The 24325-nt window shown below is 48.3% G+C and overlaps 2 protein-coding genes across 2 annotated transcripts in view; both read left to right on the top strand.

The window, feature by feature from the left end:
* The window catches only part of ank1a (ankyrin 1, erythrocytic a), a 69454-nt gene extending 50576 nt beyond the window's left edge, over positions 1 to 18878 (top strand). The window contains 8 exon segments of the mRNA XM_060053497.1: positions 5376 to 5405; positions 5923 to 6592; positions 6990 to 7326; positions 9153 to 9392; positions 10886 to 10969; positions 11416 to 11568; positions 13573 to 13671; positions 15196 to 18878. Of these exon segments, the coding sequence (XP_059909480.1) occupies positions 5376 to 5405; positions 5923 to 6592; positions 6990 to 7326; positions 9153 to 9392; positions 10886 to 10969; positions 11416 to 11568; positions 13573 to 13644 (1586 nt within the window). The 3' untranslated portion in view covers positions 13645 to 13671; positions 15196 to 18878.
* A 969-nt stretch (positions 18879 to 19847) lies between these two features.
* eif4ebp1 (eukaryotic translation initiation factor 4E binding protein 1) lies at positions 19848 to 22386 on the top strand. The gene is made up of 3 exons (XM_060054807.1): positions 19848 to 20271; positions 21519 to 21701; positions 21905 to 22386. The coding sequence occupies exons 1-3, from the start codon at positions 20136 to 20138 to the stop codon at positions 21934 to 21936; spliced, it is 351 nt and encodes a 116-aa protein (XP_059910790.1). The 5' UTR covers positions 19848 to 20135; the 3' UTR covers positions 21937 to 22386.
* The last annotated feature ends 1939 nt before the right edge of the window (positions 22387 to 24325 follow it).

Below are 24325 nucleotides of genomic sequence, written 5' to 3'. Positions count from 1 at the left end.
GGCGAATAATTCGCCCGATTCGCGTCTCTACGTTCACTTTGTATGGGATGGTGTCGCCCCTTCGCCCCTAGACGATGAATATTAGACGCTAAACATTAGACGATAAACGCTGATCATGAGAGGTTTTCATGCCGCACCACTGCTGGGACTCAGGATACTCCTACGTCATCCTCTGGAGCGCCTCAGGGAAGTTCCTAGGCATGACCTCAGCTTGAGGTTCCAGAGCTGTGCCAGATAACTCAAGTCTAGAGACCCCTGAAATAATGTGAGACTCGTATGTAAAAGGGTGGCTTCGATGAGACCATTTGTAATTGGTTCAAACTGGCACAAAGAAAGGACTTCTGCACTGTTTAAAAAAGCAGCGAAGAATAGTCCCAGATTGGGAGACACCTGGCACAATAATCAGACCTACCTCAAGATGGAAGTTCTGATTGCCAACTCATCGATCCCTAAGCATTCTCAATGAGAGTGAACGTGTGGAAATGTAGCTATAGTATTTCTTTGTTTTAACAAATAAAAGTGGTCAAGCAGTCAAGCATTCAATATTCACTTCAAGATTGTGTTTTCATAAAGATAAAGGTTAGAGGATCTTTAAGCAGAGCATGTTTAGGACTGGAGTATCTATGCAGCCACCAGCAAAGGGATAAAGAAATCCCAAAGCCAAATATATTCACTCATCTAAACCAATATACTAGTAAACAATCATTCAACTGCGCACAAATGTTATTTGTAAGCATTGTGTTTTTAGTCAAGTCTTTATCACAGTTTGCTTTAAAGAGAAATCACACCTTTTATTCAAATAGAAAACTGCCTATACACCCCCTTATGACTTTTATATCCAAGGCATTTCAACATGGGATATCTTCAATGTGTATCAACTCATTGCCATACATGGTACCAGTCTGCCTTAGAGCATAAGGTTGGCCCATGGTAACTGCTCTCCTCTACAGAGTGCTCCTCCTCCTCCTCCTCCTCCTCCTCATGGTACATGGTACATCTTGATTGACTCCAGTTTCACCCTCTGGCCTGCCGAGGGCGCCCTCCTCCCTGTGGTCCTCATGGGGAGCTGCCCGGCTCTCGGCCCCCTGTCTCCAGCCCGGCCACTGGTTCTCCCTGTGCAAACTGGAGCAATGCCCGGGGATGTAACGATGCGTAGACACATGACCATGAAAGAGACGTTCAGATCACGGCTGCGGTGCATCTGATACCTGTCCGTCCGTCTGTCTGTCTGTCTGTCTGTCTGTCTGTCTGTCGGTCTGTCCGTCTGTCCGTCTGTCCGTCTGTCCGTCTGTCTGAATGTCTGTCTGTCCCTCTTTCTGTCCATCTGTTTGATTAGCAGTACCTCAAAGGCCCTCCCTTGGCACTCTGTGTGAGTTATTTTTTTAGAGGGCTGTTGTGTCTCTGGCTGATCACACATGAAGGACCGGTTGAAGATGTTTTTGTCCCAGAGTTAAACTGGGAGAACAATGACAGGGAACATCAAGGCTGCTTCAAAGTGAAGTCTCAGTCTGTCAAGCATTTGACTCTTTTTGTCTTGAACAGCCCCAAGAGCTGATCATAAATCCAATCATATGCCCCCCTCAGTATTAACCATTTGTCCATTCAAGGCTTTATTTATTCTAATCACTTTATTGGGAATAGTCCATAGTTATCCAAAGGAATTGTCCATAGTTATCTAAAGGGATAGTCCATAGATATATAAATAGAATAGGCCAGAGTTATTTAAAGGACTGGTCCAGATTTATTTAAAGGAATGGTCCAGAGTTATTTAAAGTGTGACGACACACAAGTGTAGTTTGATGAGTTTGATGCCATTTGCAGACTAAAACACGCTGAACCCTTCTTTCTGCTTTGTATACATTGGGAAAACCCTGTTTGTATCACAGCGTAAGAAGATCTACGTTAGAGGAACATGTACTGTATCTCCATGTCCCGCTCAGAGAGGCTCTTCTCCTCCTCTGAATGTAGAGTACATGACATGAACAAGCCAGTGTAGTTATCTAGCTATTGAAATGAATTCCCACTATGAGTTCTGAAACAACCCTGATCTTCCTGGATTTTAACCTAAATCATGAGTTTGTTTGCTATGAACAGGATGACTTAACCCAATAATTCTAGGTAAATATAGTAGGCCTCCAGCTCCAGCTCTCTGCCTGCCATGCATGGGCCATCAGTGAGTTCCTCGGGGCGGACCGTCTGTATGTCCTTCTGGAGGGGTCCGTGGTTCCTTCCTGAGACTGACTGTCGCTGTGTTTCCTCTCGACTTGTCATCTGCAGCCCGGTCGCCCTTCTCTACCTCCTACTCACTCCTCCTCCTCTCCGAACTCTGACCTCATGCTGACCTCATATTGACCTCTGACCCATATCTTTCTGTCTTTACGTTAAGACTACCACTAGTAGCATTTTTTTCTACTGAAAATCACACTTTTTTCTTCTTCTTTTTATTTTACTGTAAGCTCTGTGAGCAAATCCCTACACACAGATTATATACCCAGAACCCACCTGGGGGTGGAGGTGTCCCTCACTCCCCCCTCTCTCTCTCTTGCTCTCTCGCTCTCTGTTGATTTATTTGATTATTTTTAATTCTTCTGTCCTCCTGTTTCCTTTGTTGTGTACGCATATGGTTTCTTCTATCTTAATCTGTCTCCTCTCTGTCACCTCTTCCTTTTACATTCCTCTCTCCCTGACCTCCTGCATGTCTGACTGCGCACGAGAGCTTGAGGTTCCCCCCTCATACGTTTGCATGGTGACACTGAAATGAGGGCAGGAGTTTGCACAATGGGCTTCTGGGAAATGAAGTCCTTAAACCCCTGCATTAGCACCCAGTGTTGCATGAGCGAGCGTTGGGTTCTGGCTAGGCATGCGTACCTGGAAATGACCTGAGAGCATGTCTCCTGTGTATCGCTCCAATACACGGTTAAAGAGAAGAAAAGGCTTCAACCTTTTTCAGAACTGGAAACCGTGACTGTGTTCATGTATGAATGTTTCTACCTGAATGTCCCTCCATGACTCTATGTCTGTGTGTGTATTTGAAAGTGGGCTCCTCGTTTGTACTGTCGTACTGTCATCTTCAGTGTTGTACATATCAATGTGTCTCCCTGTGTTCCTAACTGTTTTCCTATATCTCTGTTGTCTCAATGTGTCAGTATCTGTACGTCTATTTCTACTTCTAAGTCTCACAATTCATTTACATGGGAGTCTATTGTGTTCCTGTGTTTAGCTTCCTCATACGATGCCCAGTCTCCTTGTCCTCATCCTCCATCTCATCATCACAACTCATAGCATCTTTGACATCTCTAAACCTCCTCCTCTGACCCAAAGCACTAATTGAGCATATTTGAACATTTCTCACAATCCCAAAATGCATTTATATTGGATTTATATAATTTTTTTCTCACAAACAAGGTCAATCTTTAGTGGTGGGAGTTTTGTTTTCAGGGTCGTTTATAAAAGGTGTATTTGTATTGAGTCTTCCTGGATACTCATTTCCAATACTGCAGAAGCTTTACCATGCAGAGAAGCAGTGATGTACAAGGGTCCCGATTTAGTTATTTTAGTTAATCCTCCATCCTTCCTTGGCCTGTACTCCGAGCCCAGGTCTGGGGGTATTCAAAGAGGGTGGTGAAGTGGCATGAGGGTTGGTGGGGTTATTTTAAACGTGAACCATGATCCGTACAGGAAACCCTTGGACAGTCCTTCCAAACCACCATGTTGTTGTGACTTTTGTTTGGGCATGCGAGTCAAACCAACAGAGAATTCGACTTTAGTACAAAATAGTTATTTCTGTGCTTTCTATAATAGACACCTTCTTGATATTGAATATTGTGACCACATTATTTATGATTTCTGTTTCCACTGTCCCTGTCCAGCCGATGATAAGAATAGTCAAATGTTGACAGGAAACTGGCCACCCTCAGCAAGATAGATTACTGAAGGTTATGGAGCACGCAATGTCACCATCAGTTGCGTCATACATTTTAACAGGAGGAGAGAAGCATTCAATATTTATGACTAGCCTGGAATCATTAATCCATTAATTTGACGTAAAGCAGCAGGAACTTGTTGTGCTGCAGCGTAAAGCTAGCTACTGGTGTTCTTCAGTTCACCCGAGCCTCCTGCTAACGTTCCTCTGCTCAGGGAAAGCAGTCCAGGTCTCCTGCTGGCCCTCATATCAGATGCTGCCTCAGCAGTAGAGTCGCTGCCAGCCCCACTCAGGTTACGCCAACCGGGCCTTTAAACATTTTAGACACCACAAGAAATATGCTCTCCCCTCTCTCTCTCTCTCTCGCTCTCTCTCTCTCTCTCTCTCTCACTCTCTCCCCCTCCTCCGTGTCTGCCCCTCATCTGGAATGCACACCCACGTGGTCACACTGCCAGTAGACACCAAAGCCCCTCTTCCGTGTCCCTCTGTGTAATCTGCTGCACCAACTCTCCCCGTAAGCATGAGGTCACTACTCTTCACTGAACACGTGACTTTGGGAAAATAAATGAGCAGATTTTCTTTGTTCCAGACTGAACCTTGAGTCAATATCATATATATATATATATATATATATATATATAGATCATATCTACATATCTACATGGCCACACATTGACAGAGTATCCCTTCTTGAATGGTTTCCATGGTGATCTGTTGGCCCCCACATGGAGCCCGGGACTCGGGTCTCTTGTTCTTCAGGAGGTTTAGAGTCGTGGTAGGAGTCCCCTGAGTCCACCAGACCAACCGCCCAAAACATCCGAAAGGGATTGAAAAAACTGTATGTTTGTGAATATGTGTCAATCATGGGTCTGTGTGTGTCTGCATTTGGGTTCTATTTAACGTTTACGGGGAAATAACAGTTATGGGTTCATGAAGTATGAGTCAGTGGTTTGCAGTTTGTTAGAAATTTGCCTGCAAGCATGCTAACCAGCTTGGTTAATAATATCCTCCTGCCTGTCTCTGAATGAAATTATAATACTGCGACATGCATGGGTGTGTGTGTGCGCGTGCGTACCTTCGTGCGAGTATGCTTGAGGAAGAAAACTGGAATGAGAAAGAAACAACCTGTGTATTCATGGCATGGGTATGTCTCCCCCTGCTGGACAGGTGTGTGTCCCAGCCGTAACATAGCGGCAGAGGCAAGAACTTCCTGTCCTTCTTCCGACAGGGGGCAGTGTGCAGAGCAGCTTCAGACACAGCCAGACACACCTTCTCACTCTCTCTCAATCACTATTTTTGGTTTCATGTTTTATATTTTCTCTCTGTTTCTCTTCCCCTCTCCCTCTCTCTCCCTCTCCCCCTCTCTCTCCCTCCCCCCTCCCTCTCCCCCCTCTCTATCTCCCTCTCTCTCTCTCTCTCTCTCTCTCTCTCCCCTCCCCCTCTCCCCCTCCAGTCTCCCTGGCTGTGTCTGCTGCTGCAAACTGTAAGCGCTGGCTGTGAACTGGCTTGACAATCCTTCTTAGAGCGTAACCAATCACTGAGATCAGACCACAGGAGCAGCACCACCTCAGAGTGAGAACCCCAGACCATGTGATTGGTCTTTGCAATTAGTGACAAGCGAGGTGACTCGTTAGATCCTCTGGTGCTAATTTGAGCACAACCACCTCTGTGGGCCTGTGTTCTGGTGCTGTCCCTGTGGGCTGGTTCGAGTGATTGGTTACTCATCCACTTCCGCCTTCTGCTCCCTCTATCCTGAGCTTCCTGCACCTTTTACCTCAGCCATGTTTGTCTCTCCCCCCTTCCCCCCCTCCCTGCTCCCCCTGCCCATTGCGTCCTGGGCAAACCCCCCCTGCCCATGTGCAGGGGCACCCCCACCCCCGCCCCCCAACACTCCCACCACAGCGCCCCGCCCCACTCGCGGGGGGTCCCGGGGCCCGGGGGGGTAAGGTGTGGCGGGCAGGGGGGCCCATGTCAGTGTGCCTCTCTGTGTCTCGCTCCAGGTTATGGGCTGGTGCAGGACGAGCTCCTCTCACCGGCCTCCATGCAGTACAGCCTGCCCTCGCCGCTGGGCGCCGAGCCCTTCTGGCAGGAGGTCTCCAGCCTGGAGTGCGCGCCCATCGCCACCACCGAGGAAGACACGCTCATGGAGATGTCCGACGTGCAGGTGTGGCCCTCGGGCAACAGCCCCTCCCTGGTGGCCGTGGAGGACTCCTCGCTGGAGTGCAGCCACGCCGACGACTTGGAGGGCACGCCGGGCACGCCCCACGGGGGCCCGTGCCGGCCCCCCAGCCAGGCCAGCGCGGGCGGGGGCGGGGCGGGGCTGGGCCACGGCTCCATAGAGCTGGCCGAAGACGACTCGGAGATGGGCGTGGACTCGCTGAGCACCGCCACCGCCACGCCTGGCTCGCTGGGGGGCACCATCGCCGGCTTCAATGCCAACGGACTGAATCGCGGTCAGGGGTCAGAGGTCAATTCGGAGGCTTTGGCGTTTGCGAGCATGAACAGCGAAGATGGAACCAGGGGAGGAGGAAGAGGAGGAGGAGGAGGAAGAGAACAAGGAGGGCCGGGCTCAGAGGAAGGGCTTTCTCTCGTTGCAGGACAGCAGAGGGTGTACGCGCGGCTGAGCGAGTCCCCAGGTCTGAGCAATGTTACGGACCGGAGCGCAGACAGGTGAGTCTGAACGCTGGCATCTGACGGGCGGGCTGTCAAATGTCAACAGTCCTTCAGGCGGCTCGCGGCGCGGAGTGTAAATGATGTGACTGTAACTGTCTGGTGTTTATCACTACTTTCCTCCAACGCTTTAGGATTTATAGTCTCGTTTGCTAAACTATTAGCACCTGTGAAGCAGCTCTCCTGGCTAGCGTGTGTACGACGACTGATGAGTACGGCATTAAGCTAGTGTGTTCCCCTGAAGGCTCCGCTGCAGGACCGCATGAAACAGTGACCCTCTGTCTGTGTTTCTCATCCTTGCTAACAAACGGAACGCTTCCCTCCTTCGAATGCCGATGTTGTCCGCGGTCCGACTCCCCCCGGAGCGTCCTAACCGTGCGCCTTGTCCCGTCCCCAGGTCAGGGAGTGGAGGCGGTGGATCTTTTCTGTCCTACCTGCAGGAGCAGACCGGGCCCGGCTGGATGCCCGTCACCGACCCCACCCAGGCATGGGTGGGCACCCAGGCCAGGCCCCGGCAGGCCGTAGACAGCGTGGCGTCGGCGGTGCGGGACGTGAGGGACGCAGACCCGGTGCGCCTGTCCCAGGAGGCCCTGCTGCAGCCGGTGAGGGACATGGGCCACTCTGAGATCCTGAGGGGACACTTCAGAGGCACGCAGCCCTTTGAGAAGGGGCTGGGGTTCCCCCACCGCGTCCCGGACCTGAGGACCTGGGACGACGTCCGCCTCAGGGGCCAGGTGAGAGGAATAACTGAGAGCGCATGGCTGTAGAGCTAGAATACAAAGACCTTGATACGCTTGCTGTGACATCGGCCAATCACAGAAACACAAGGAAGAATAGCGGGACGCAACACATGAGGAATGTACTGTGATTGGTTGAATTCAAAATGGGAATATCCAACCAGATGCTCGATGATAATGCATATTGTGGCAACACAATAAGAATAGCCTTACCAGATCTGTGCTGACTCGAGAAACACTACCATGACCGGAAAGGTTAAGTCTGGTCAAGGTCAACACATGACCGGCGTTGCCATACGTTCCTATGTTGAGCACTGAAGCCCCACCTAGCAGTCACGCTACCATGGACCTAGAAGACCCACCTCAGTTCAAACCATTTCAACTTTTACCCAGTTGTTGCTGAGTCCAATCAGATTACATTAAATAAGCAGCTGTACTTGTTTCGTGTCTTTGGACACGGGTTTGTCTTGGTCCAGGGTCACTGAACCTTTTTCAGGAGCAGCAGTCATTCTGTATTTATATACCGGTCTGTCACAGAGAACTACCTCCATGCGGACTAGACTCCTACCTAGTAGTGGTCTTATATTAGTTGCTGTATTCTTCCTGTTTTAAAGGTTTGTGCTTAATATTACAATATTACCGGTAGATAAGATATTTACAACAGTAATGCAAACAAATGCTCAAGCATACACACACACACACACGCACGCACGCACGCGCACACACACACACACACACACACACACACACACACACACACACACACACACACACACACACACACACACACACACACACACACACACACACACACACACACACACAGAAACATACACAAACCCACCGGACCAGACCCCAACATGGGCATCAACAATCACGTCTTGCCAAATATAGCAGACCTTCTCGCTGTCCCTCTCTGTAATGGGATCCCATCCCGAGCTGTCATGTGTTCCCACCCTGGCACAAAGCTCCGCACAGGACATTGCCGCTGGAAATCTCAAACGGCCACGACCCGGGGGCCATGCTGGAATTTGAGGACAGTGGGTGTCTGTAGGGTTTGCTACCCATACCCCTACCCCTAGTCTTAACCCTACACCAAACCCTACCTATAACCCCAACCCTAACCCTATCCATGAGGAAGTCTGGCTTTAGCTCGATTCACTGAGACCACTGAGATCCACTTTGCCACGACGGGAACAGGGGTTTGTGTGTACACGTGTCTGCTATTCCCATAAGCAGAGGGTGTGAGAGTGTGGTAGCAGCATCACCGCTAGCTGCAGGGCATGCAAATGGATATAGAACATAACTGGAGTGGGAGAGCGACAAAGGTGAGAGAGAGAGAGAGAGAGAGAGAGAGAGAGAGAGAGAGAGAGAGAGAGAGAGAGAGAGAGAGAGAGAGAGAGAGAGAGAGAGAGAGAGAGAGAGAGAGAGAGAGAGAGAGAGAGAGAGAGAGAGAGAGAGAGAGAGAGAGAGAGAGAGAGAGAGAGAGAGAGAGAAATTGTATCCTGCTTAGGTCGTGGCTGTCTGGATTTAGTGTCATGGGCTGGCCATTCCCCCCGACCAACTGGCAGAGGGCAGGAGGGACAGCAGAGACGAGGGCCCACTCCCATGGAATAGCTGCCTCAGCTGGAACTGGTGGTTGCTTTTCCACTGAACAAGGCCTGGGAGTACACTTTATCTACCACCATCACCACTCTCACGGATATAGATGGGAAACTGAGAGGTTGAGATCCCAGCTTGCGGGTACAGACAGGCTTTGAGGGACGCGGGTGTTGCTGCTGTTGTTGGAGGAAGGAGGAAGGTTGGCTTTGTTGGATTGGTGAAGAGGAAGAGAAGGGGAGACGATGTGGGCCCTGGTGACCGAGCTGCTGTTCAGCCTGGTGCTGCTGGCCTTCCTGGTGATCAGCTGCCAGAACGTCCTCCACATCGCCAGCGGGGCCGTGCGCTCCGTGCTCTCCTACGTGCACGCTCAGCTTGACCGCCAGCTGGGGGAGGGGGAGGGTGTGGCCGACGAAGAGGAGAACGTGACCACCAGGGTGGTCCGCCGGCGAGTCATCCTCAAGGTACGACGGAGAGGAGGGACCGGCCCGGGGGAGGGAGCCCTGATCACAGTCTGCGTGCACAGTCTGACAGGCACGGATCTGACGTGCACGGATCTGACGTGCACAGATCGTACGTGCATAGATTGGATGTTTGATGTGAAAGAGGTTTGAAAGGCATGGCGGAGGTTGGGGATGTGTTGTTCCTGTTTGTCCCAGAGGACAGGGGAGTGCAGGGTGTTTGTACGGGTCGACGTGAAGGTCTGGTCGTGGTTTGGTTCTTGACGAGTTGAGGGGCGTGTTTCTGGCAATGAGCTGATCGACCCTGCAGCCACAAAAAGACCAGGCGCTCCAAAAGGCAGTAGACGGAGCTGCTCCTGTAGCTGACCTCTGTGGTACAGTAGTGGAGAGGCACTACAGACGCCAGACATATCCAGCTGGCAAATACAGGTTCAGACGTTCAAAGACGGTATTTTGTAAACTAATTGGTTTGTTAATGTGCTTGTGTGAGAGTTGTGTTTGTTTCGTGCGGGAATGGATGCCAAACATGGCTTGGACTCTATTTCTGATACTGGTATTTAACATAGATGTTGAGATTATGGCCAAGTTTCCCCAGCTCAGTCATTCTCCTGGCATTCACTAGTTTGCTCCATGGTTCCAGCAGAGATACTAAAGCCTGACGCTGGGGGGCTTTACTCAGACTGTAAGCCCCTTTGCTGTCCTGCTGATCGTATAAATAGAGGAGCGGTGTTCTGCTGAAATGTGAGCATAATAACATCATGATCTGAGCCTCATTATCCACTGTTTAATCAGGCCAACGGCACGGAGGAGAGTATTATGGGACTCCAGTGATCTCTATCGTTGGTTTAGCATGCTTCTCTGAAGCAGCCCCACGCCTCACCCCTCTGTCTACTCATCCCCATGACGGCCACACCCCCACATGCTAGCAGGCACGGCCGCTGTGTGTAAATACGTACATTCATTGCGGGACTATTTAAAGCACTCCTCATTCCAGAGCCCTGACCTGCATTGTGTGCTGAGGCATGTTGTCTTACTTGCATCAGCTCTATAAAGCTCTATAACACACACACACACACACACACACACACACACACACACACACACACACACACACACACACACACACGCACACACACACATGTTAGCTAAGATACATCACCTCTGTATAGCTCAATAAAACACTCACACACACACACACACACACACACACACACACACACACACACACACACACACACACACACACACACACACGCACACGCGCACGCGCACACACACGTTATACAGACATTAGCACACGTTGAGCATCTGAACTCATGGCCCTGTGGACCTGAGTGCATCCAGAGGAGGAGGCTCAGGTTCGGCCCCAAACCAGGGCCGACCGGCCCCCTGAAGCTAGCCTTCCGGATGTTCTCCGTGTTTGAGCCTGGTCACTTATTGTAGAGGCGATGTGGTCACAGCAGCCCGTAACCTGGTCTCTGTGTTGTTGTGTATAGGGCGATGAGGTGGAGGACCTCGCTGGGGAGCACGTCAGTGAGGAGCAGTTCACGGATGAACATGGAAATATCGTCACTAAGAAGGTTTGATTTCTCTTGTGTCCTGACGAGATGTCTGTGCTCATCCTCATCCTTTATACTCTGCAGCTCACAACCTACCCTCACCTTTTTGTTATTCCATCTCTTCTTCCACTCTCTCCATGTTGCCTCCTCCTTCTGCACCCCCCACTGCTCATTCTCTCCACCGGATGGCTGTGCATATGTATGTGTCTATATGTGTATGTTTATGTGTGTGTGTGTGTGTGTGTGTGTGTGTGTGTGTGTGTGTGTGTGTGTGTGTGTGTGTGTGTGTGTGTGTGTGTGTGTGTGTGTGTGTGTGTGTGTGTGTGTGTGTGTGCATGTGTATGCGTTTGTGTACGTGTGTGTGTGTGTTTGTGTTCCCCTGTATGGGTTCCTGTGTGTGCGTGTGTGTGTGTGTGTGTGACGTGTACCCGTATCGAACATTGCGTGGCTGCGTGTGCGTTGTTTAGATTGTGCGTAAGGTTGTGCGCCGAGGGAAGGGGTCAGGTGAGGAGGGGGGTCAGGAGGGCAGCCTGGAGGGTTCTCTGGAGGACACCAACGAGATGGAGGGCGACCTGGAGCAGCTCATGAACTACGCCGTCCTGGGTCGCGACAGCAGCAAGGTGGGCCACTGATCCACGCCCCAGCGACCCCCACCCTGGGACTCACTAACCGGGACCCCTGGTCCCCAAGCAGACCCCCTGCTGGGACTCTGAGCACCATGTAGGACAGAGTCCCTATCGTAGAGCGAGCCCTGAGGCTCCATGCTGCCCTCATTGTGTTTCTAATATTGTCCGTTCATCCTGTTTTTCTAAAATCATTCAAATTAAACGTCAGCCAACCTTCAGGATGGATTGATTGTGCGCTCAGGGCTCAAAGGGAAGAGCACGCGGTGAACATGGTTATAGATGTGGTAACGGTTACATAGAGATGGACGGAGAGGTTCGCCGAGTGTACCTGGGTCAAGGTGTGAATGCTGAACCTCCTTTCCAACACAATCATTAAACCCTTTTCCAACACCACCCATGAACCCTTTTCCAACACCACCCATGAACCCTTTTCCAACACCACCCATAAACCCTTTTCCAACACCACCCATGAACCCTTTTCCAATCTAGTTGCAGCCCCCCGTCCACCCAATTTTCAACCTCCGCACCTAATCAGTTTTATTTATTACTTTGACCTCTTGTTGGAACGACAAAAGCAGTCCCAGGGGTCACTAGTCCTACAGTCTCCATGCTGGGCCATCTTGTTGTGATCATGAAAGCCATATCCTCTCTGATCGGAGAGCGTTTCCTCTGAGCTACTAGTCCTAATGAATCTTTGGTCGCTGCATGTAATATGAACCACCCCAGCAGACCCCCATGTAACCAAACGCCATCCAGAAATACTTAAGTGTTTTCAATCAGCCTGGATGCTTCACATTGTAAAGGTTGACCAGTTTTAAGTCCAATAAAAAGCGTCCTCATGAAGTTTAGCTGGTCCACTAACTTCACCTGTCATCATTGAACAAAGACATTCTGGGCAAATACTACTGATCCCTGACTGCTTGATCCCAGAGATGTTGCTCATGACGTTTCCCTTCTTCTTCCTCCTCCCTGTCTCTCTCTCTCCCCCCATCCCGCCCCTCCCATCCTTTCTGCCCTCGCTCGCCTGCCTTCCAACTCTCACTGCACTCTGCCTCTGTGCTCTCCTTCCTCAATTGACCCCCTCTCCCTTCCTCTTCCTCGTCTGTCCCCCCCCTCCCTCCCTTCCTCTTCCTCATCTGTCCCCACTCCCTTCCTCTTCCTCCTGCCAATGTGTCCTGCTTTCTTTTTCAACTCCTCCCTTCTTGCCATTTCTCTTGGTTGAATCCCCCCCCCCCCCTCCCTCCCTACCGCCCCCTCCTCCCCCGACCTCACTAACCCCCCCCCCCCTCCCTCCCTACCGCCCCCTCCTCCCCCGACCTCACTAACCCCCCCCCCCCCCTCCCTCCCTACCGCCCCCTCCCCCGACCTCACTAACCCCCCCCCCCCCCTCCCTCCCTACCGCCCCCTCCCCCGACCTCACTAACCCCCCCCCCCCCCTCCCTCCCTACCGCCCCCTCCTCCCCCGACCTCACTAACCCCCCCCCCCCCCTCCCTCCCTACCGCCCCCTCCTCCCCCGACCTCACTAACCCCCCCCCCCCCCCCCTCCCTCCCTACCGCCCCCTCCTCCCCCGACCTCACTAACCCCCCCCCCCCCCCCCTCCCTCCCTACCGCCCCCTCCCCCGACCTCACTAACCCCCCCCCCCCCCCCCCCCTCCCTCCCTACCGCCCCCTCCTCCCCCGACCTCACTAACCCCCCCCCCCCCCCCCCCCCCCCCCCCCTCCCTACCGCCCCCCCCTCCCCCGACCTCACTAACCCCCCCCCCCCCTCCCTCCCTACCGCCCCCCCCTCCCCCGACCTCACTAACCCCCCCCCCCCCCCTCCCTACCGCCCCCCCCTCCCCCGACCTCACTAACCCCCCCCCCCCCCCCTCCCTACCGCCCCCTCCCCCGACCTAACTAACCCCCCCCCCCCCTCCCTCCCTACCGCCCCCTCCTCCCCCGACCTCACTAACCCCCCCCCCCCCCCCCCCCCCATCCCCTCTTCCCCTGCCTGTAGCCGGATATTATGGATGTGAAGAAAGGGGCTCAGATAGTGCAGTGTGCCACTCTGCGGCGGGTAAAGCAGTGAGGCAGACAGAGGGGCGGAGCCCTGCAGGTACCAGACCCCCCAGCCCCGCCCCGGGCAGCTGTGGGCGGGGCTAGACATTTAACTCTCCTCCCGGGTTAAATGCGGCTGCTGAATGTGCCCTCGATGTGATGCTGATGGTATCATGCTAACGTGTTTTATATGTGAACTGTGTTAACTAACTCAGTCCACTAATCAGCCATATATCTGTATCGATATATCTATATATATGTTATAGTGAAAACATGGTAAGGACTAATATCAATCTGCACAAATCCACTTAGAGATAATATGCTGTTTACATTGTCAATATGGATTTAGTACTGTGGCATTGCTATAGATTACATTGTATACTTATTGTAAACTATACTAATTAGGTATACATACATTATATTATACATATGGAATCTGATAGCTGTCCCATAGAGACTTTAGTGAAGTTACAATTATAGTGTTTGGGTGTGTGTGTGGGTGTGTGTGTGTGTGTGTGTGTGTGTGTGTGTGTGTGTGTGTGTGTGTGTGTGTGTGTGTGTGTGTGTGTGTGTGTGTGCGTGTGTGCGGGTGTGTGTGTGTGTGTGTGTGTGTGTGTGTGTGTGTGTTTAAGTGAGAGACATCTATTAAAGTATAATATATATGACCCTCAAGGTCGCTTCCTGTCCTCTCTAACTTTAAAACCATTGCATTCATCAGATGACTCACATTTCGACCCACACAATGTTGAGTGTCCATCACTGAGAGCTCCAGTAACTGGTTCACACTAAGTTAGGGTTCAGTACTGTAAACATAGACAAGACTATGCAGACTTAACACATATCCCTTTAGCTTCAAGACCACTCTGTGATAATACTATCGACTGAAAACTATTTCTAATGACCGTACCGGTGTAATTTACCTCTGTTTTGGAGCTTTCCCTTGCCTTCCACAGTGTGGACAATGCACAGTGTTCCGGGTTATGGTTTATTAGCCCAGATGGTGAGGGGAGAGATGGAGCTAAGGTCTGTCTCGGTGTCGCTCAGAATGGCATCAATAATGTATAGCCTAATGAATCTTAGAAGGAGCCAGCTGTTTTAGCTAATTCAACTGTTTAATTAAACATAACAGGATCAGAGTGGAAGTGGTGTGATTTCAATGTGGATATGCATGGGCTGTAGTTGGAAAAGGATGGATTGCCTTCTTCTACACCATTCCAAGGGCTCTCCCACAAGCTCCACAGTGAAGATGCTATACATAGGATGTGAGAGTTGTAAAGAGGGGAAGCAACATTTTGAAACTAAACCAAATAACCTCCCTCCCTCTCTCCCTCGATCATCTACCAATGAGAAGTGTTGCATTTCACACACCTTCTATTGAAAGGGAAGATATTTCCCAGGTCTCACAATCATTTCGTAAGGCCTGGGAAATGATCAAAGGTCGAAATTACACCGGTAAAATGATCCTGCAAGGCTGTTGTCTGTTAACTGCAGTTTGCATGTGGGGCCTGGGCAGTTTGTTCCCCTCGGGGTTAGGGTCTGCGTGACTCGTCCTTCAGGCTGTCGTGTCTCTCTCCACACACAGGGCTCCCCACAGGATCTCCCAACCTCACCGAAACCATCCTACATAGACACATGACGGACAACGGGGGGTGGCGGAGAGACCTCGGAGGAGGAGCAGCGGACACCGACGAAACGTACACACAGCTAGCGGCCACACGACCATCAGCGCCGCCAACAGGAAGTGGATCTACTGTCGTTTTTTCTTACTTCCTTTTTTTTTTTTAAGAAACTCTAAAAAAAAGAACATGGGGTTCTAGGTTAGACGCATGATTTTTTCGTACAAAAAAAAACCAAACCAAACTCAAACAAACAAAAAAAGCAACCAAAACGTGCTTCCTGTTATCTGTTCAGCATGCTGATTGCTGCTGCATGGCCTGTCTTTAGCTACCAGTACAGAGAGATCTAGGGTGGGGGGGCCGGAGGGGACGTCTAGGCTCTAATGCCACGTAGGGTTCGTCAGACTGGCCCTTTCTCTCCATTACTCTGGGAAAAGAAAAAAATGTGTGTGAATTTGCATAATCTCTAGGCAACAGGTTTGTATCTCTCCATATTCCCGCCAGTCGGACCACATCACAGACCAGTATGCCAAACCACCACGTCCACGTCCCAGTTCTCCAAATCCAGCACGCTACACTACCACCAAAGGAAAGCTGTGCTGTACATAACCTGGTGTTGGGATGTGTACCTCGTGTTGTTCGTGTTGTTAGGACCCTACACCATCACCATGCTGCTCTTCAGAACCTGTGGTGTTACTTTGTGTTCATCTGGCTTGTTCCAACCTAACTCTATATATATAATATATATATATATATATATATATATATATATATATACATATATAAGATATATACTATTATTCTATCTACATCTCCTGAACCCTATGTGCACGCGAACAAGCAGACCTCTGTTGTGTTGCTCTGTATTATTGGTCCTTTATGTTGGTGTCCGGATTAGTGATTTAAACAAGATGCCACCCTGCACCTTCTGACCAATCACGGTCTGGAAGGCACCAGTGGGCTCCACCCCCTCGCCCGTCTCTCCCCTCGGACCTCTGAGGGAAGCCTTTTGTAGTAGATGTAGCAGCAGTCTTGTCATCCCCCAACAGGATTTCACTTCCACTTAGTAGCTTTAATGTCTGACGTGAATCTTGACCTTACAGTAGTAGACTGCTATTAGTACTCATGGAGTGGTACAAACATATAAAGAATTTCAGCAACTACTGTTGATGTCACTTTGATGTTGGGTATAGGGGGGGAATCCTAACGGTTATAATGTAGCTATGATGTGGTCAGGGAGCTGGACCGGGGCTTGGAGGGCCGGAGTCCAACGTGTCTGAGCGCTCGTGTTGAGCATCAATGTTTGTTTTCTTGACAGTTAAGGACAGTCAGTCGCCGATCACTGTGATGAGAAACTGTAATACTGACCCCGTTACTGTGAGCCTGGGAACCTGCTTCCTCGCCCTGGTTCTTGTCTCACTTCCAAACCTTTTAGTTCATACTTTACTGTCCGACCTTCAGAAGCAATAAGAACTATGAGCGGATGTGTGTGCGTGTGTGTTGCTGCGTGTGATCCCATATCATATTCAAACTTAATTTTCTCTTCTAACCATAGCTATACACTTCTATTAAAAATGATGTCAACACATTACTGTTTATCTAAGGAGCCGTATTGTTTAAGGAACAGGGATAGTTTGAGTTTATCTGTATATCCCCCGTCATGCTGCCCATGGTTTTGCAACATCCCTCATCAGGAGGATGTGTCCTTTATTTACGCCTTAATATCATTCATGCTGAGCTCAAAAGAAGTTGAATGTTTGTTTATTTGCGTGTGCAGACGAACGTGTATGTGTGTGCGTGACAGAGAAAGTGACACGGACACACAAGAGAAAGGTTTTTTAAGAATCACCAACTCAGTAATGCAATGAGGAGATGGATATATAGCGACTGCATAGAAATATTTTTGGAGAAGGAACTCACGACATACAAGACAGCGATCCACCCAGCATGTTTTTTTGTACATACCGGATGCTTTGGTTTTCCTACTTCATGGACCATCACCTCGTTCTAGTTGCCGCACAAATATGTAAACTCACAAGGACTCAACAACCGCACACCTTCGAGGTTTAGTTCAACTCTGCAGCCAGACATGACATAGAGGAATGTAACTTCACAACATACACGTCTGTAGAACTGCTCGATTCTCCTTTGGAAGATGACTCCTGGCACTCAGTTATTTTACACCCTGTGCTTTCCTTTTCATTTGAAATATACTGATTATCTTCTATGACGAGAGAAACACAAGATTGTTTACGGAGTCATTATCTACACCTAAATTGTGTTACTTTTTCTTTACTGCATCCATGGCTTCTGCTCAAAATATTCTCACTTTTTTCTCACAAGCATTTCGTGATTGAGAAATGTTTTTAAATTCTAAGTGTGAATGGGTTTTATTTTATAGGACACTTAACAAAAGTGATAACGTTGGTGGTGCAGATTCATCAAATATATTTTTCATTTTGAAAAATACAATACAATAACAGTCAATACGGTTGAGGTGCACAGTGATGAGGAACAGTCAACGAATAGCTTTGTAGCGGTTGAGAGCTGGATGCAACACATGTTTTTATTATTATTCTTAGGTCCTGGTTAATAGACTCTGACAGGCTCTGCTCGCCCAATAGGCCACTATGAGATGCTCCTGACTGTAAGATCTGTTGTCTCGAAGAGTGAAGGAGCATATCATCAACACTAGAACGTATCAACCTCCTCGTGGTTTCATGAGTTGTAGTTCTGAACAGGAGCACCACTCCTGAAGCCAGCCCTGACCTGGAGGTGAGAGAGCGTTGAGGACTGAGTGTTTCTGAGAGCAGGCTTGAGGGACGTTTAGTGATCCAACTGTTGGCTCGGTGCACTCAGCAGCCAGACTTTCAAGACGACAAGCATTACCCCTCAACACAGCAAAACCTTCCTCAATCTACCGCTGCCCCCACCCAGCTTCTTTTGCCAAATAGGAGCCTCTCAGCAGGGTGTAGGGCTGTCCGCAGGGGTCTGGAACCAGACGCTATCCAACGGGCCGGGACAGAGAAGGCCACAAGTGCACGGAGACATTGGAGCGTCAGATGTGTTCAACCAGAGGAAGAACAACCAACCAAACCTTGCACTTGTGGAATAATGAGACGAAGACATGCATCTAGTTCATGCAAAAATATTATACTGTTGCAAAAACTAGAGATCACATGTATATTCCTTTTAGAATGGATTGAAGATATTATTAACGCAATAGCATATTACTCAATACTAAGGAATGCAACTGCGCACATGCACAGAATATGTTTTTGACATAAAAGCTATATATATATGAAATATATGAAAAATCTCTATATATATATATTTACTTAGAATGCTATGCACCCTTACTTATCAACTGGGATTCTAATTATGTTATGGATGTACTTTTAGCATCATACAGCTGTAGCTACCAGGGACCTGCTCTGGGTAATGCCTGCACCCTGGGGGAATAGGGGCCTTGTGGGGATTTTAACTTGTTGGTTTGCTTTTTTTTATTGGTATGGAGAGTCAAATATGAATAAAAAATATATATATGTGAAAGCCTTTTAATCAAATAAAATTGGAAGACATCTGTTGAAAAATTTACTCTGTACACCAGCTCAACATTTGCAAAATTAATAAAGAAATCAAACAGTTATTCTCTGCTTAGCGTGTATGACTGAATGAAACTTGAAAGTGTTCCATAGTCTCTCTCTGCCTCTACAATTAACTTTTGTTCATTGTTGTATAACCCTTTTAATTATACAATTGAAATTCAAGAAATATACTTGGGAATTTGGGGTATATTGATATTTAAGATTAGCAGGAATCAGGAAAGTACAAAATAGGAGGCGCAGTACTCAACCAAACCTCCGGCCACACACCGGCACCGAAGCGCAGCGGTGTGCATTTCACGCGCGTCAAAAGCCGTCCCTACCACCATAGGAAGCGGCGCGCTACAGCACCTTTGTGATATGTTTTGAAACAAGCAGATCAACAAACTTAGTCGGTATAGTCTACCATAACGTCATAGGCCTACCAGTTGTTTTATGAGTACATATATGGCCCTGATGCCCATGATCCTCTGTTTGTGCTTACAATGATAGTCACATTACTTAAAGTACTGTCGGGCACTTCGTTTACGGTTTAGTCACTTTACGCACTTTATTTATTTTCATTGCTCATTTCTTTTGCATTGTGGAATTATTCATTTAGATTCTAGCGCATTATTAATCTCCATATGTACAGGACCTTGTATCAAGCGGTGATGTACCAAACAGCTTTAAAAAGGGTTAGGGTCCAGGGGCGGCGACGCTAGGGAATAGACGAGTGGCGTGAAGCTAGTTGGGCATCGCGGCGCGCTGTGTGTGCTAGTACGTGCGGAATAATGGGGGCGTTCTTTTCCCACTCAGAGCTCGGCCTTCCTCTTCTTTTTGACGCGCCGCTTCGGCGCCGGTGTGTGTTGGGCTTAACCCGGCCGCATGCGGATGGTGTTCTGCTCCAGCAGGAGGCGCAGTAAATCAACCAAACCTCTAACCCCGGCAGCATGCTGACGGTGTTCATCTCCACAAGGGGGCGCAGTAACTCAAACAAACCTTTAACCCCGGCAGCATGCTGATAGTGTTCTGCTCCGCTAGGGGGCGCAGTAACTCAACTCCGGTTTCTCCTGGTTTCCTATTTTCGGTGAATGAAGGCGAAGGAACGTGTGCTCAGGTTCTCCGGATAACCTGACTGTGTTCTGTATTGTAATGTGACAAGTTGTGCTTCCTGTTACTGTCTGTTTGCACTTTTGAACCAACGGTATTGTATTTATCAGTATTTAGCTGCTCTTTGACGCGGACAACGCTGCGCTTTGTGTTGAAGCGACACTTGTAGACGGTTTGTTTGGTATCTGAGGATCATTCTAGTAAACAACATGTCTGAGAGCAGCCTGAAGACCACCTCCAAGTCCATCCCCACCCGGCGGGTGGTGATCAACAGCGCGGACCACATGCCCCAGGTGGACTACTCCTCGACCCCCGGGGGGACCCTGTTCAGCACCACGCCCGGAGGTAACGAACCACTCCGAGTGAAGACCTCAACCGAGTCGTCGCCGGTCTCCATGCGTTGATTCCTGTGGTGTCTGTGGGAGGTGGTGAACTTCCCTTGAACGGCTCGGTGTTAACTGGACCGTCCCTGCTGGGTTCATACATTGGACCAGACTGGGACAACATGGAGAATGTACTTGATATCAGTTACATCGTTCATACTTAAAGTTTAATCGTAATTGCATTCGTTAAATATCGACTGCTGGTACCACTAATGCACATGGTGGTTTAACCTGTCAGTAACGAATGGTGCTATTGGCCAAACAAGGCAACGTGTGTTTGAAACAAAATAAGCCATGATTGGTCAATTCAACCTGAGGTTAACCACGGTCTTCTGTCCCGATCCCTCCCTCCTGACATTTGCCTTAGATATATATATATATATATATATATATATATATATATATATATATACTGCGCATGTGCATACGCTTCCGCATGCGCACGCGTACATTTGGTCACTTTACGATGGGTTTATCGGGATTCCGAATGCAGAAATTTACACAATGTGATTTAATCATGAACCAATAACATAATTAAATAATTACGTAATAATATAACATAATTATTGCCGTGTACATATGTGATTTGATTTTTTTTTTTTCGGCGTCTTTTAGTCATTTTTTATTTTTTATTTTTTTTAAGCAAACCATCCAGTCAGGCTTTACCGTCCATTAAATGGATGACAGTAGCTGACAATGTGAAGGGAGTATACCCTGCTTTGTATGGTTTCTCATTTCAAACGTCTGGCCCCACAATGACCCCAGGGGGGCTGGACTGTTTTCATTAATCGCTGCTGACCCAACCTCCTCTTTCCATCGAGGAAGCCGTATAACCCTTCCCGTGAGTTGGTTATAGTGTTATAGTTTGGTTTCTAAAGTTAGGAAATGATAAGTCCTGCAGGAAGTCAGTGTCTCTCATCTGTAAGGTGTGTTGTAGATATTGTTGGTGTGTGCAGGAGGGAGACTAGCCTCTGAATCAGGATCCTCCATTTCCATCAACCGGGAAATGATGTATGTCTAATATTAATGGTGATAATATTGGAGAATTCTAGCCAATATGTGTTTTATAGTCATTATCGGTTATATTATCTATTCCTTTTAAACGGGAAACGCCATGAAAATTAACACAGGATGAAACGCAATGCATGAACACCAGAAAGGATTGCATTTGCTAACCCAACGTTTGCATCTCCCCTGCTCACCCCAAAGGCACCAGGATAATCTACGATCGCAAGTTCCTGTTGGAGCGCCGCAGCTCCCCGGTGGCTAGGACCCCACCCCGGGGTCTGCCCGACATTCCAGGGGTGACCAGCCCCCCTGTTAAAGACAAGGCCCCGAACGGAGAACCTCTCAATAACAACGTCATCAAGGCACCTGACAGCAAGGCTGCTGGTGAGTGTTAACGCACGTACTCACCGCACGCACACACGCAGATGATGAAGATGGTTTGTTTGTTTAAGTATGTGTCCCAGGACAAGAGGTAGGTTATCAGATGAACCTCCTGGTTTGGATAGTTAGTAAATACAGCGAGTTGACTCTGCCAGTTTTTTGCCATTTCTAAACTGAACTAAAATCTGCTGCCCGCTCTCCTCAAGGCGATGATGCCCAGTTTGAGATGGACATCTAGTGGCCCCTGGAGGGGACCCTGAAGAGGCCCCTACGGAGCCAGGCGACCCTCTGGGTCCTGACGGGCCCCTGCCCTCCTCTCCTGCCGAGGCGGGGCCTTCAGCTCGGTTCCTCAGGGCCTCCGTGAGCCCGCAGCCTGGTGCTGGACGGACCGCTTCCTCTGGTCACATGGAACGCAAACCAAGGACCTATCATTCAAGCCTGTTTACTGGCCACACACTTATCTATGGTCCAATTTAAATAACACGTTATAACACAGATTTATTTTTTCATTCCAACTGATTTAGGCACTTTTGAACCTTGCCAGTTGTGACCGGAATATCATTTGTTGATCAGGCTGTTTAAAGGCTTGTTCACATACAGAGACTGTATCGGCTGCTTTGGTTGATGACATGAACAGGAAAATCACATGGAGTTAGGGTGAGAAAGCATTAAAGGCAAACAAAACTTACCTTGTCCCTTGTGTCAATGTCATCAAGATTAATTTGACTTACAATCATTAAACCTTTCCGACATGCATCACCTCACGGTGAACAAATCTGCCTCAAAAACCTGGGACTTCCCCCTGGATATATTTTCTGCCATTTAAAATTGTGTTAAAACACTTATTTTCCTAGGATCCTAGGTTTTTTTACTTAGACAAATTTCCTTTAGCACATATCAGCTATATGTCTTCATTGTCTAATCTGTCTTCAATCTGACATAAAGGGAAGTACCATAAAATATACCCCCAGGAGCCATTCACTTCTAAAAAGGTGTGTTTTATAACATAAAGAATTGATTCAATGCTTGTATCAACATCAGGATGGATTCCTATGATCTTGAGTCCAATACAAAAGGTGATCAGGACAGAATTCTGAACAATATTCACATTTTTAGACTCATAACTCCTCAGCCTTTTCACGTACGGTCATGAATGTTTGTTCACTCATCACATTTAAGCTGGGGCTATTCCAGCCTTTGCAATCGTATTCCAACCAAACACATACACACAAATGACACACAACACTCACATAGAAAGTTAACCTATGACATTGACCTATGGACATATTAAAATAATCGATTATTTAATCACTCGCTGGTCAATAATCAGTAATCTTTAAAACACCAGGGGTCTGGCCCAAAGACCTCTGCTCTGATAACTAGTCAGTGGCCCTTTATGGTAAGAGGTCAATACACACACACACACACACACACACACAGTTAAAAGGCCTCTCACTTCCTCTAACAGCAGTTGTCATGATGACTGTCATGTCCTCAGTACATGTCATATATCACCGGGTAGAAAACAAAAGGTCTGCAGAGGGCCTGATCACTCCGAGGGTAATAGAGGGTGAACAGTGGACTGAAGAAGAGGATCCAGTGTTTGTAGAGTCTCAATACACGCATTGGATGTGTTTGAAGTCTGTTTCCCTAGCACTATAACCCCCCCCCCCCCCTGAGTCTAATTGGAGGATTTCCCAACACATTGAATGAGCGTTCAACATTTCTAAATCCTAGAGGGGGGCTTCAGCTTAAAACAAGCGACTACTCTTATGAAAACAGAAACCAGACATTTCTAAAAATCTAAAACCGGGCTTGGTCCTGCCCATTACTTTCTTGAAGAACAGGAATTTCTGAATCCATCTGAGGGTAAAGTCATTGATATGAATCCACCTGCTAATGAAGGTATTCACATAAATATGGAGATTAGCCTATCAATCATTTAACAACACTTAGCAGTTATGTTCTAATAAACAAGAAATAGAGGGATTCTCTATAAAGTGACTTACTAGCATATCCTCAAGGGTGAGAGAGAAGAGTTATCCAGTGTATGTGTAATATGGAGGATTTTACACACTATCTACTGGTTGGAAAGGTCAGACCCTGCAAATGTCCCAACAAGGACAACTACCAAATAAGTGGAGCAACAAATATGCCTTATCCATCATCAAATATCTACCATGTAATGTACCTTAAAGGCACCCAGTGCAACTTTATGTAAACATTCAATGAAAAATAAACATTCAATTTGTAGTCTTTTTTACACGTAGTAAGTTTCAATAACTCCATACCATTACATATCGACATTCAAGGAGCAAAGATGAGACGTCGTTGTGTGGTGAGAACTGATAGAAAATCGTAAACAACAACAATCGCCGGTGGGGAGAAGCCATTTTTCCATTGACTGGAAGCCTGCTTTATTTATTGTAGGTTACAAAAAATAAAGAAAATGGCGGCATTGTTGTTGTTATCGATTTTGTATCAGTTCTCACCACACAACGACGTCTCATCTTTGCGGCTTAAATGTCGGTATGTAATGGTATGGAGTTATTGAAACTTACTACGTGTAAAAAAGACTAGAAATTGAATGTTTATTTTTAAGCCTCGAAAGTTGCACTGGGTGCCTT

The sequence above is a fragment of the Gadus macrocephalus genome, chromosome 6, assembly GCF_031168955.1.
Source record: "Gadus macrocephalus chromosome 6, ASM3116895v1".
Lineage (NCBI taxonomy): Eukaryota > Metazoa > Chordata > Actinopteri > Gadiformes > Gadidae > Gadus > Gadus macrocephalus.
This window is presented reverse-complemented; position numbering and strand designations above follow the sequence as displayed.